At 49.2% G+C, this 14,457-nt stretch overlaps 1 protein-coding gene across 2 annotated transcripts in view; it reads right to left on the bottom strand.

The window, feature by feature from the left end:
* Positions 1-14,457, bottom strand: part of Trappc9 (trafficking protein particle complex subunit 9) — a 482,662-nt gene that overhangs the window by 372,084 nt on the left and 96,121 nt on the right. For both annotated transcript variants that reach the window (XM_059246876.1, XM_059246877.1), the window contains 4 exons: positions 10,835-10,980; positions 6,978-7,063; positions 4,400-4,526; positions 907-1,039 (listed from right to left, as the gene is read on the bottom strand). In XM_059246876.1, coding sequence (XP_059102859.1) covers positions 907-1,039; positions 4,400-4,526; positions 6,978-7,063; positions 10,835-10,980 — 492 coding nt within the window. The remainder of the gene's footprint in view (positions 1-906; positions 1,040-4,399; positions 4,527-6,977; positions 7,064-10,834; positions 10,981-14,457) is intronic.

Here is a 14,457-nt window from a genome sequence, read left to right as displayed (position 1 = left end):
TAACTATCCATGGATGGGGAGCACTTTGTACTATAAGCAGGAGCCACCTCATAAAATCCAAGAATGTATTTTTTTTTTAAAGAGGCTGGGCTAAGAACTGCAAGGCAAGACCACAAAGCCCTAACAGCTACTCTGGCCTCCTAGGCTTACTCTTTTTTATGCTTCCCTAGAATGCTAAAAACAAATAAAAGAAAAAAGCTTATTTTTTTTCAGAAGACCATCTTTTACAATCATAAGAATCCCCCACCCCCACCACTGTGTGGGTATGTGTGTATGTGTGCATGTGTGTGTGTGCGCGAGTGTGCGTGTGCGTGGGGGGGGGGGTGCGTGCGCGCGTGTGCGTGCATGTGTGTAGGTATGCGGAGGCCACAGGTCAATATCAGATGTCTTCCTCCATCTCTGTCCACTTTATTGGTTTTTGTTTGCTTTTGGTTTTTAAAGACAGGGCTCTTGGCGAATGTGCATCCTGCCCTTTCAGCTAGGCTGGCTAGCCAGTGAACACCCAGGATCCTCCTATCTCTGTCTGGTGCCACCAGGCCTGGCCTTTGACAGTGGTGCTGGGGGTCCAAACGCGGGTCTTCGTGTTTGTGAAGCAAGCACTTTACCCACGGAGCCGCCTCTCTAGGCACCAGGAGTTTTTCTTAAAACCCTAACTGTTTGTGGGTGACTCCAATTCTAACAGCTAGTTGTCCCTTAGCTCTGATGAGAAAGCAGTCAACTGCATTCTTACGTATTTTTCAGAGAACGTATTACCTCTCTGGTCCCTTTGAGATCCTTCCGCCATGTTTTCTGCCTTATCCAAGTCAGATGAACCTGAACCCTTCGTGCTATTTTTAAGAAATGTATAAAAGCGGTCTAAGATCCACTCCTTCCAGTCACAGACCCCTGCACCCTCAGCCCCACTACCTGGGCAGCGATGTGCTGATCTGCAGTCTTGGCAAGGCAGGAATGACTTCCACGGTGGAGCCACTGGTTTTCACTCCTGGGAGGTTGTCTAGCAGACAGTCACTGAAGACCCCAAAGACTGTGGTGTGGTAACCTGCAACACAGGGAGGAGCGGCTTCTCAGCTCCTGGCAAGGCTTGGCCACGTAGGCCCCTCATAAGGTCACAAAGGCCACAAGAGCACCAGCCCCGCCAATCACCTATGCTCCCCCACCCCCGCCCCCATACCACTCCCTGTACCCCAAAGACGTCGGCTGTTCTTGGGACAGAATGACGCTGACAACACCATCTGTGCCCTATTTCCCACAGCGGGCAGGTCCAGACAAAGGGCCCTTGTAAAGCACCCTCCCTGTACTCTCCCAATCCTCAGCTTAGCAGTCACCAGCTCAGCTGTTTGCTAATATATCTTTCAGATTTAGCATCTCTATCATGATAGAGATAGTTAATATTCCTTTCTGAGGCATAATGTGACTTAATGAGCATTTGAAAAATACTTTAGAACCCTTCTGTTGAGAGGTGAAGGTTCACAAGCCAACTACTGTCATTACAGCTGCTTGGTGACGCGGCCACTCGACCGCGCATGTGCGGGGACCACAGTTTAAGATCAGCACGTGGCCGGTGCAGAAAGAAAAGGCTGGTAAGCAAGATAAGCACTTGAAATTGCTTAATCAAAGCTTTAAAATGGCCTTTGAAATTTCAATAGATGATGATTCTGTAAATAGTATTTGCTGTGTGACAAATTTAAATGATGGCCAGCGGCTAGAAGCCCAGATTGGCGACGTTCCTGTGCTACGTCGCAGAGGGACAATGAAGTTATTCCCTAGGGAGGAGCCATGCTCCTTCCCTGTCAGCACCACGCACAGTGTTGCTGGAGCAGCTCTAGGCATCTCTTCCCGGCCACTGCAGCCACATCTGCTCCCTGGCACAGCCACACCCCTCGACACAGCAACCACACACACCCTGCCGCAGCAGCCCCCATATACCCTCCCTGACACAACCACCCCTCCTTCCCACCCTGAGCTTCTCAAAGTCTTCTTTCTATGGGGTTTGTTTCCTTCCCGAGAGACCTCTGTGATACTAAGACCCTATGCTTTCCTGTGTGTAAAACCTGATGGGATTCTGTCTATGAAGCACTGGTGACTTTGTAATTCTTAGTTACAATCAGTCATTTTCCTTTGCTTGAGACATCACCGGTGCTTAAAACCATGGCCACGTAAACTCTAGTCTGGTGACAGTGTTTAGTGCAACTCGGGATGATACAGGTTAACCCAGGCAGCTAAGGCTCACCGAAAGTAAGTGCTGATGCCAAAGACAGCCAAGGTCTGCTCCCAGGCTTTCACACTCACCGAGACACACTGGCTCCTGTCTTGTCCCTGGACCAGCCACTAGGGCCTAACTCTCCCCTTCATAGCCACAGCTCTGCCTGTGTCCTTTCTACCTGGGCTCTCTGAGGACAGACGAAGCCCTACCCTGTGGTCTGGTGGCTCCGAAGCCTGTCTGACCAGCTTCCTCTGTATAAACACAGCAGCTAACCTGAAGCCCCAGAAGATAGTGGATGAGCTTCAGGATGTTTGAGGCCCCTATGATGCCCATCTCCTTCCAGCCCCGTCATTACCTACCCCCACCCTGACTCCCTCCCTCTGACCACCTCTACATTCCAGATATGCCAGGTCTCAAACAGATACCCTTAGAGAAGCTGTACTCTCTGCCTAGAGCCCCTGCCTATACATTGGTTCTGTTCTGCTTCCAATTGCCCGCTCCTGGTAGACCTTCAAAGATCAGGGTCACCTGCCAGGGCAGGCCTTTGTTGTCCACCTCCCTACTGGGTCCCAGCTTCTCCTAGTTCTCACACATGCATCTCCATCCATCTAACCGTCCAGCAAGCAACATCTTCCCCAGACAACACATACGTACTGATGCTGCTGGGCTATGGTCAAAACTGCCAAGGGTAAGAGAGAAGCCACCCCTGGTGCCATGGAAAATAAGGTGTGCAGAGTCTCGTGGGGACACTGTGAGGGACCAAATCAGGATGGCAGGCTAAGGAAGAATGCCAGCCCTGAGAAACTGGTAGATGCTCAGAAGACCTTAAGGAGAAACCCATGTCAGGTTCAGGTGACAGGTGTACTGTGGGTACCATCAGGAACCTGGTGACATTCAGGTGCAACCTTTTAAGAGAGGAGGCCAAGGATACTGGGTTGGGATGGCCCAGGGCTCAGGAATGTGCCTTGAAACAGGACAGGACAAAGGGTAAGGCCTCTGACCAACTGAAGGGAGCTGATAAGGGCTTCAGTATGAAAGCTGGGCCCATCATCAAGGAGGCTGAAAGACAGCAAAGACCAGTCCTCATGCTCTATGATAAACCCTACGAGACAGTCACGATCTGACAGACAGAAAACAGCCAAGCAGGTGGCAGAAGTAGCATCTCATAAAGTATTAACAGCGAGGTCTGGGAGCTGCTTAGAGCAAGTGGTCCACAAAGATGTGTCACTGGGACGGGAGCCTCTAGGAAAAAGGCCACTTTAGGGAGGACAGGTGGGGGTCCTGGGGCAACATGGTGTATATGAAGAGCTCACAAGACATCTGAGGAGATGACAAGAAAGGGGGGCTGTCCCTAAGGGAGAGCAGAATCATGCATGCAGGACCGAAGGCAGGAGGCAGCCCGAGGCTTGGTTGGGTTAAGAAGCAAGAAGAGGAAAGAGGGAAAAAAAAGAAAGGAGGAGGTGAAGACTCCAGGGAAGGGTCCAGGGAAATGGTCTGACAAGTAAAGGTGATTGCCATGCAGGCCTGGTGGCCTGAGTTCAATCCAGAGCACACATAAAGGCATTAGGAGAGAAGAAAGGAGAGCCAGGGAAAGGACAGGGCATGGAAAGGGGGTAAGATAACGGGGGAAGGAAGCCAGGGGACAGAGAAACCCCGCATGGCAGGGCTTCAGGAATACAGCCTGCAGAAACCAAGAGACTGAACGAGACCGAGAGGAGGCACCCTACCAAGGCTGACCTCTGTATAAGGGAGTCAGTTAGTAAAAGACTAAACAGCAGGCCCAGCTTCCGCCAGAAGAGCACTGCTCTGGACCCTGGTGGCAGGCGTTTTGGTAAGTGTTAAGAGCTGGATGGAGGTGGAGTCTACACAGACACGCAATGCTCTGAAACAGGGTACAGCGGCACTGGAGGGGGTTTGATGGCAGAGAGAGAAGCTGAGTCCGTGCTGTCCCAGAGGAGAATGACATGAAGGCGAAAAGTGAGAGGGAAGCACGGGATGGGCCCTGCCCCCACAGGAGCACAGCAGGTCCCCAGCCAGCCCGGCCACACCACATATCAAAACCAGGATTTTTTTTTTCACCATGTCACTTTGGAAATAAACGCTATATTCTCCTTATTGTTAAGCTGGTTAGGATCACGGGTCAGACGACCAGCTCCAAGTGCCGTGGTGCAGAAACCACCAAGGGACTCTCCTTACCATTCACAGTGATCGTCCCTGTAGTCTGTGGGACCCCAACCAGTGTCACTGGGTACAAACCGGATTCCGCAGGAAGCGAGAGTGCTGCAGGAAGAGACTCGAACTCCACTCCGCTGGTGAGGAGCCCCTGCGGGAAGTGAAGGAGCACTGTGAGGAGACCTGGCTCAGACCCACACTGGACAGCCACTTCCTAATGAGCTCTGTGACACTCACTGCAGGGACTGCAGGCATGAAAAGGCCAGCGGCTTTTCAAAACCCACGGAGCACTTCAAGGGAGGCTGGTATGAGCTGGACCCCGAGAGTAGAGTGGCCAGCAAAAACTCCAGAGTGGAGTGGCCAGCAAAAACTCCTGCTGGGGTGAAGCCCTGTGTATCATCGTATGAGTCCTTGCTTTGCTGTTTTGCCAAATGAGAACGTGGACCCAAAGAAAAAATAAATAGTTCTCTAAACACGAAAGAAAAACATACAGTGTGGAAATATCTCAGAGGGTGATTTCACTCCAGGGCATCTCAGTGTAGAGATGTTTGTTCATCTCATTGTAGAGCAGGAACTGAGCTTGCCAGTGAACTACGTGAGTCCCCAGCCTCAAGAAGCTGCTCCTTGATGGGCCACAGTGCAGAGACATCAGTTCTCAGGAGGTTCTAGTCATCGATTCACAAAAGCAAAGTCATGACCAAGGCCACCCCTTGGGATCCTCACTGAACCCTGAATGAGCAAGTATGGTCAGCAAAGAGGTAAAGGCTGAAGAAAGCTGTAACAACATAGGCATTATTACAATCTAGCCAAAAACAAAAACAAAAAACAAAAAAACACCTGAAAAGTAAAAAGGAGAAATACCATTAACAAAGATCGTAAACATCTTGGCGTAAATTCACCACACACGTGTGCAAGACTTCACGGCAGCTACAGAACACAACCAGAGCAAAGAGGACCCACACAGGGGAAGAATTCCATGGTTCTCCCAGATGGGATGGTTTTCCTCAGAGCAATGGTCCAAACAGTAGGAACTTATCTTGGATGCATTGCTCAGGAGGGAGTGTACTGACCTGTGAACCCATTGTACATTCACAGTGGAGGGAAGGATGGCGGTATCCAAGAGGAAGGCAGGGAGGGACCCTAGGGGACGTGTGTGCACACTTGCATGCCCTTTCCCAACCCTGTCTACAGAGAACACCAGAAGCAAAGGCACTCTGCTGGCAGTGGCTGCTCCTGTGACTTCTATGTGGTGTGGATAGATGTCATGGGCAAGAATAGAAGAAGAAAAGCCAGTTACATGGCTGTTGTCCCTAAGCAAAGAACATTGACACCCACCTCTGTTGAAGCTAACTAAAGCCAAATGGCAGTTGCTAACATGTCTTCAGGGTAGGTGGTGGGTATATGTGAGTTTATACCTAAATGTTTCATAATTAAGTTTTTAAGTTTCTGGCCACAAGTTGTGGGCTATCTCCAAATGGAACTTTATAGTTAATTATAATCTTTTAGCCTTCTTAACATTTTTATAATAAGCACATATTATTTTTAAATCAGATAAAAGTGAAAGCTACTTTTAAAGATTTGTTTTTTAAATAAACATGGGTATGGTACACATGCCTTTGATCCCAGCACTCAGGAGGCAGAGGTAGGTGGAGTGCTGTGAGTTCAAGGCCAGCCTGTTACATGGTGAGACTTTGTCTCAAAAGCCAAAAGAAAGACAAATGTGTGGAGCAGCAGCTGCCCTCTGACATTAGCAATGGATTCTCAAGGAGGGCAGGGCAAATGGCTCAGCAGTTAAGGAGTTCGCCGAGCAAGAAAGAGGACCAGAGTTCGGATCCCCAGAACCCACATGGGTGTGAAGGCTGATCTTTAAGTCTCACACGGAGGAAAAGTGGAGCAAGCTGTCTAGTGAGACTAGTCACATTGGCAAGCTCTAAGATTTTTGGGAGATCCTGGCTCGAAAAATTAAGATGGACGAACAATCAGGGGAGATTCCCATCATCAACTCAAGCCTCCACACACATGTGCACACACACACACATGCACACACATGTACCTGAAAACATGCACATTGGCAGGTACACACGAGGGGGAAAGCCCTCAAGGAATGAATCCATGGAGTGGTGTGCACAGGGGCCTTGCTTGAGTCCCACATGAAGACACTATATAAGTCCCCTTTCCCTGACCACAGAAGTGGGTGAGCTGTTCTGAGGGGCGCGACCACAAAGGGAGTGACATCTTCTGTAGGGCTCTGAATCCGAACAGCAGGCTCACAGCCATGCAGTGTAAACATTTCTTTCTTACCCCATGGCCTGTACTAAACCTTGAACCCTGACCTCCAGATAACTATTTCAAATCTATATTTAATCAATTACGATCAGTGTGTGCATATATCAAAGGCTTGCTTGTACAGTCACATGCTAGTGAGCGCCAAGCCAAGACACAGGAATGACAAAGCATGGCCTTCACACACACAGGAAACTCAGAGACTTTAGTAAACAGATGTAAAATCAGACATACATCGGAGGATGTCTATGTCCAATGTTAAGCAAAAAGGTATTTTTCAACACAGTAGGTTTTCAGCCAAATGACTGGTGGCACATACCATGTTTTCCACGCGGAGCTCAAACGGCATTGGGTTGTACACCATCAGCTGAACTTCACACACATCTCCTTGAACCCACTGGAAATCTACAAAACACACACAGAAGATCTCCAGGGTGAGTTGGTACCACTGCTATGTTAGTTGGTTCATGTGTCCAGCAGAGCTACAGGCCATACACTTGCCCTGGCACGAGCAGTTCATTTGATGGACTGCTGTGATGGTTATTGGTGGTACCCTAAGCAGGTATAGGGGCCACTTGCAACTGGGCCCAGAGCATGACTTCTCTATGTCCCCTAAAACCTGGTCAGACATACTCCTGATTTATTGCAACAATCTGCTATACATAACTGCCCCAAAGGTGCTCTCTAAATGAACCTGCCATACCTAACACCATGTACACAACCAGCCGGGGAGTGGGGAGGGATGTCTCTGAGTGGTCATAACTTAGGCCTGCATCCCATAGCACCACACAACACACAACTGCCCCCAAAGGTCTCTGAATGGCTATCAGTGAGATATATTCTCTTACTTGATCCAGAACAACCCTGAGTCAATTTCTAAAGGTCTCACTCCACAGAGGGCACGACCAGAGCCCAGGGTGGCACTATCAGGACCTGAGGTCACATGGTAGGAAGTAGCTGCAGGGCCAGGCTATAGTCACAGCAAAGATGGCCCCTGACAGCCCTGGCCCATCCAGGCCATTACTTTGTCCCTGGGACAGCTGCTGACGTTAGCACGAGGCCTCACAAGGCCATGAAGTCCTGTTGCAAATGACATGGAGACCCAGGAAGGTGTGGTGGCTCTCATCTGAAATACCAGCACTCGAGGGTGCTGGAACAGGAGCACCAAGAGTGGAAGCCAGAAGACCGTCTCCAAACAAACAAACCAGGAGACTCTGCACCCTACCCTGCCCAGCCCAGCAGCGGCCATCCTGCCTCTTCGCTTGGCTCTTCCAGCAGCTTAGGCTGCGCTTTGTGGGTATCACCTGGAACACTGGTAAGCTTTTATTTCCCCTGAAGAACCCGCTAGGAAAAGTATCACCCCATTTGTTTAGATAAAAATGTCAGAGGGGAGTTAAGGGAGCCGGGGTGGATTTCTCCTCTCTGGGGGTGGGAGTGCTGGGTCGGATGAAAACGTGGGACCATTTACCGGGAGAGGAGTAAGAAGCCGGGGACAGCCGCAGAGCATTAAGCATCTAGCTGCACTGCCCCTGCTTCACTGGTAAGAAGGTGTTGAAGCTACTTTTTATGAAAACAGTCTGCCTTTGCTGAAGACACCAAGGCAAACGTTGTCTAGCCGGCAGGCTTGTCCAAATCAGATGTGGCCCGGCCCGACGTCATAAACTGACTTAAAATATGAGGAAATTGGCTTTTTGTTTTGGTTTTGTCTTGAGTGGGAAACTCAACTGGGAGGTTCTCAAATGGGAACTCTGGGGATGACAATGTTGTGTTGGAGTGTCAGGAGACTAGACAGGCTGACCAACTCCAGGAGCCTGCACAGATGCAGTGCTCTGGGACCACGGGTGCCAGTTTCTCTGCTCACAGGCACGGGGGAGTGAACCCTTCTTCATGAATGCCCGGGAGACACTCTGACAAACAAGCCTCATTTCAGCTCCAAATGCATATTTGGGGGTGGGAAAATGTAATTTATTTTCTATGGCTTCTAATGTCTTTCTGGAACTATCCTGATTAGTGAGTCCCTGCTGAAGACTATGTGTCTTTGGCTTAAATTTCAAATGTTTCTAACTGAATCTCCACGTGTAACGGGAGAGTTACCATAGTATCAGGAATGCGGTAAGAGAGATGCCCTTGGGGTTCGGGGTGGTGTTCTGAGAACATTTTCCCACTCCCTGTCATTCTTTGTGTCTGTCTGTGGGTCACTGGGCTGAGAGAAACCATGGTCCGGGTATCAAGTTGGAGCATGATAGGATGAAGGGTCTCCTAGGTTTTTTTGTTTGTTTTGAGACAGAGTCTTGTTTTTAAGTAGTCTAGGTACCTGGGGTGATGGCAAAGTCAATGAGCCAGTGCAGGAGGACCCCATCCTCTGTCTCCAATAAGATGAAGGGAGGCACTCCCGTCAGAGGTCGTACCAGGGTCCCACACAATGCAAAGGAACAACTGTCTTTCTCTCCTCCTGCCCATAATGCATGCTGAGTGGGAAATGCCATCTGCCCTTCCTTGTTGTTATTGAATGTACCTGATTAGACATTTCTCTCACTGCCATACGCTCTCCAGAACAGAGGTACAGTGGTAAAGGACCTATGTCTGGGGATGACTTCTTTTTGTTTGGTTGGTTTGGTTTGGTTTGATTTTTGGGGGACAGGGTTTTCTGCGTAGCCCTGGTTGTCCTAAATCTTGCTCTATAGACCAGTCTGGCCTTGAACTCAGAGATCTACCTGCCTCTGTCTCCCAAGTGCTAGGACTAAAGGCATGAGCCACCATGCCTGGCTGGAGGCTGACTTCCAAAACCAAAGACCGAGATGGAATTTCAAAGACTCAAACACATTCTCGAGAATTTGCCAGCACCCAGTATCAGTTGCCTTTTCTCGAGAGATTAGCTGGTATCTCCTGCTTTACTTCCTTCTTAATTGCTCTCACTCTCTCTTTGAGACAAGCTCTCATGCAGCCCAGGCTATCCTCAAACTCACTATGTAGCCAAGGATGGCTTCAAACTTCTGATCCTCCTGCCATGAGCTGGGGTTACTGATGTGCATGACCATGCCCAGTACATTCAATGCTGGGGATCCAACCCAGGCTTCATGCATGCTAGGTAGGCACTGTGCCAATGAGCTACACACCAGCTCCTCCTCCTCTCTCATTTTCACAGGGAACAGTTTTAGAACATGCAAAGCCAAACCAGGGCAGGACACTCTGCTCTCTTAAGGCAAAGTCACTCTAGGCCTGCCCAGGCTTTCCCAAAGCCCACGGGCTCTGCTCTGGGATTAGTGAGTAATATCAGGGACAGTGTTAATAGCCCCAAAACTTCAAAGAACTTACTTGCATTTTACCCTGATCTTCACTTTTATGTGTCTGTGCTCAACCTGCATGAACTGGACAGGAAAACGCGCTTGTAGTAGGAACCTATTCTCATATAGACAGTCCTCAATGTATATCCCAGAGTTGAAAATATCCCAAATCAAAAAAGCATTTAACTAGCCAGGAGTGCTGAGGCATGCCTGTAATACTGACACTTCAAAGGCTGAGGCAAGAGATCTGGAGTCCAAGGCCAGCCTAGGCTACATAATGAGTTTGAGGTAAGCCTAGGTAGGCTACGTGGTGAGACACTAACTTGAGAAAATATAAATGCATTTCCCACACTCCACCTATCAAACATCACAGCCTCACTGAGCTTCCCTACGGAGTTCATGATGGATAACTGCCTAGGCTTAAGCAAATCCATCCAACACAAAGCCTACAGCAGAACAGTGTTTAATGTACCAATGTAATGGTTTAGACATGGAGTCTCCAGGTCCAACTTTAGTCACCACTGGAATGACTATGACTTTGGGAGGAAGGGCCTTTCTAAGGAGTGACAAGGACCAGTGTGGAGCCCCTGTGCCTGAACCATAGTGCCTCTGTAAGAAGGATGGTAATCCAGTAGACACACACACATGCTCCCTATCTCTGCCAAGTGATAAGCTAGGTCTTTATGGCTTCTAGACCATTCATGAATCATCTTTCAGGAAATAAGTTTCTAACAATCAGATCAATGAGCAACTTCCAGTCTAAGGCAACACATGAGATGAGTTTCCAGGAGAGTGTGTGTGCAAGCACATACAAGTGTATGCACACACAGAACTGGCCAGAAACTCAGTCCTGAACCCCAGGAGGTTAAGCAGGACACGGACAGCGGCCTACCTATTTTCTTGCTGCGCTCCTCTCCACGGCTGTGAGGGATGATTGGTGAATAGATGAAGGGGCTCTTGGTGGACATGGTCTGCCCCAGCAGGCTTTTCACCTTCTGCGGCCGGAGGCTGGTAGGGAGACTCAGCAGCTTCACACACCTATCATTGTAAGCAGAGTGCAGAGTTGACCGTCAGGACGCTCAACTCCAGACCACATACAAACAAGTACTGACCTGTTGTTGCCCTGTGTTGTGGAGGTCCTGCAGCTTTGGGTCTGTGGGTCACGTCCTTTCACATACTCTAGCAGATCATAGATAGAATGGATATTGGGGGGAGGGGAGGGAGGGCAAGTCATAACCTTGGTTCTGGGCCTGGGCTGTAGGGTTAGTCTGCCAGCCAGTTCTCCCAACCAGACCAATGACTCTTTGCAATGAACACATGCAAGTAAAGATATATGAACAGAGGGGTTTACACTGCAGCTTCCAGGATAAGATTTTAATTTTTTCTCTTTGTCTTCCCTTTGTCTCTTAAAATTTGTTTCATTGGGGCGGGGGAAGTGCAGGGGCAGAGGGTGGATATGAAGGGACAGGGAAATGAATGGGATCAAGATGCATGACGTGAAAGACGTACAGAATAAATAAAAAGAAAGTAAAAAGTAAGTAGAAGAAGAAGAAGAAGAAGAAGAAGAAGAAGAAGAAGAAGAAGAAGAAGAAGAAGAAGAAGAAGAAGAGCTCCCACTCCACAGGACCGAGCAGCAGAATAAACATGGCAACCCAACAGGCCAGGAAAGCAGTCCAGCCTCGGTCACCTTCTCCAACACAAAGGTTGCCTCTATAGAATGAAGACCCAGTCAGGCCTTGCTCGTGGGACTGAGGTGAGGATGGTGTGCCAGCTCTCTGCTCAGGGCCCACTGTTCTGACACCTGCTGTTTGCTCCCTACAGGTCTGCCCACAGTAAGCAGAAGCCAGAGCATTTCCATTGGATCAGAAGCCACCACGGAGAAGAAGGTGAAAGGTTTTTGCTTAATGTTCTGGTAGAAGCTCCACCTCAGCCCTGGCACCCTGGCATCCATATACCCAAAGAGTCTGGAATGTTCTGGTGGAAGAGCCTCCTCAATTCCCCTCCCCCATCTCTTTCTCCAAACCCGCCCCCTCAAAGCCTGCCAAACATGGCTCCTCCCCCAAAGATGCTCAAGACCACTCCCATAGGGTATTTAAACTGCATCCCAGAAAACGGACACATGGTTTTCCCATCTCTCATCCCCATCTCCTCTCTGGGGGGCCAGAGAATCACCCGGGAATGCTTTACCCATTAAACCAGGGCTTTTTACTAATCTGGTCTGATTTGGTTTGATTTGGATTGCTGCGTCGGCAGAGAGGCTTATTGGGGTGCAAAAACCTTTCAGAAGGTACCAACACGTACCACGCTGCCCTCTGAAATGGCTGCTTCACCATCCACTGATCCCATGCTCACGGTCATGAGTTAAAGGCAGTAAAGATAACTTTAGAGGCACCAGAATGAGTCAATGTCACATTAAGGATAGAAAATTCAGCGGTCCCCCTTAGATTAATTTGACCCAAAATGAGTCCAAGTTTGAATTCTCCACTTGTCCCCGTGTTTGCTGTCATCTGTAGGCTTGTCCAAAGTCTGCCTGACGTGCGAGTCTGATCTGCCCCTATTGCCTGTGTCCCTAAAACAGAGAGGTCTTTGCTCTGTACTGGACAGCACAGAAAGTGTCACATGGGGAAGGAATGAGGGATATTTTACAGACATATTTAACCGAGTTTTACAACAGAAGAGATTATTGACTCCAGTCACAGAGAGCACTGCAAACACGCTATGGAATAATATCCATGCATGCAGCTTTCAATATGCACGTAGGATAGTTGTTGATCAAGGTTGTTACTGACCTGTTGGCTGTTTTCAACAGAATAATCAACCACAACATACACATATAGTGCTCTGAGTCAGGAGCATGGAACAGTACGTAACTGAAGATTAACATTATACATTCGCTTTTGTTGTAAAGTTTGATTACATGGGAAATGCAAAGCAAGTAACGTTGGCTGTTACATTGTTCTCTTAAAGGCAGGTTAAACAAACAGGCTGAGTACACAGCAAGCGAGCAGTCTTAAGTGATCTCAAGGAGTATTATTAACTCAGCTGTCGGGTTAAGCAAAAGCTCCAGTCTCTTTGAACGAAAGGGATATTTTCATAAAGATGTACTACCCGTCATGCTCAAGGTCATCCAAGTCAACTACAAACGGGTACCTGTTGGAAGCTGAGTACATGCAGCCCCTGTGCTACCCAGCCCACCCCCCAGCACCATCTCAAACACCTCAAAAGCGCTTCACTCGAGTGCTGCCATTATCTCCACACTGTGACCCGGGACCTGACAAAAGAGAGATGAAGCGCAGCCCACGGTCCCATTAGTGGAAAGTGACGATGACCAGAGACACCAGCTCTAAACCACAGCACGGTGAGGCCTCTGGGACCAGACTGGCCCGGTGGCTAAGATCAGGAACGTGCTAGGCCAGAACAGAACAGACAAGGATGAGGATGAGAGAGACCCAGGTGTTTCCACCCCACCTCCCAGCTTCTGAGAGAGCAGGAAGGTGAGGTCGCACATGCGGCACCGCCCGAGGGCTGAGAAGACGCTGCACGGCCCTGTGTGGAAACAATACATCAATCAGCCTCCTGGTGCCCTACATGGTAGTCCTGCAAAGCCAGATGCCGGGGAGGCCAAGAACAAGACAGCACGGCCTGGGTCACAGGCACCCGCGGCATGCCACCGTGGGGCCTAGGATGCCACCCACTAACACCAGGCTGAGTGAGTGGGACACACTGTGCTGTATGCAATAAGTCACTGCGAGGTCTCAGGCACAGCCCAACCCACACTGACTAATAAGAACTACCTTACAGAGCTGATGTCACTTAGTAAGGGATGGACTCCTAGGGCGGTGGTTCTCAACTTTCTTAATGCTGCGACCCTTTAATACAGTTCTTCATAGCAACCATAAAATTATTTCTTCCTATTACTACTTCATGACTGTAATTTTGCTACTATATGAATCATAATGTAAATATCTGACGTGCAGGATATCTCATATTCTACCTCCGAGGGTGTCTCGACCCACAGGTTGAGAACCACTGTCCTAGAGGAATCCAGCCTCCCTCGTGCCAAGAGCCCCTACAGCACTTAGCACCTAGGCCCTGACAGGGTTCAGGTCACATGCAAGGGACACATCTGCCATCCACAATAGCCCATGTAAAGAGACTACTTAGAAAATGAGGTTTACTCTCTCAGATTCCTTCTCTGTCAATCTGGGACCAGAATGGCCTCAGTTTTGTTTTGATTCGAGCTGTGAGCTGGCTGAGTACCAAAGCCTTGTCCAGCACTTGAACCTGTTGCTCTCAGTAAATGCAGTAAATACGCTCCCAAAAGCTGAACTTCAAACCCGGCGTCCGAATCTTTTGAAGCTGAGCACTGTGGTGAAAATTCATTGCTGACGGCAGGAAACCCATGCTTGACATGCTCCCCCACCACCACAAGGACCCTGCCTGAGGCTAGTGCCCCTCTCAGACTGAGATTCGCCCTCGAGTTGACAGGGAGACCCTCATTACAATCTGAAGGAC

Source organism: Peromyscus eremicus, chromosome 20 (genome assembly GCF_949786415.1).
Source record: "Peromyscus eremicus chromosome 20, PerEre_H2_v1, whole genome shotgun sequence".
In the NCBI taxonomy this organism is placed as follows: Eukaryota; Metazoa; Chordata; class Mammalia; order Rodentia; family Cricetidae; genus Peromyscus; species Peromyscus eremicus.
The sequence above is the reverse complement of the archived record's forward strand: the minus strand, read 5'-3'. Positions and strand labels throughout refer to the sequence as shown.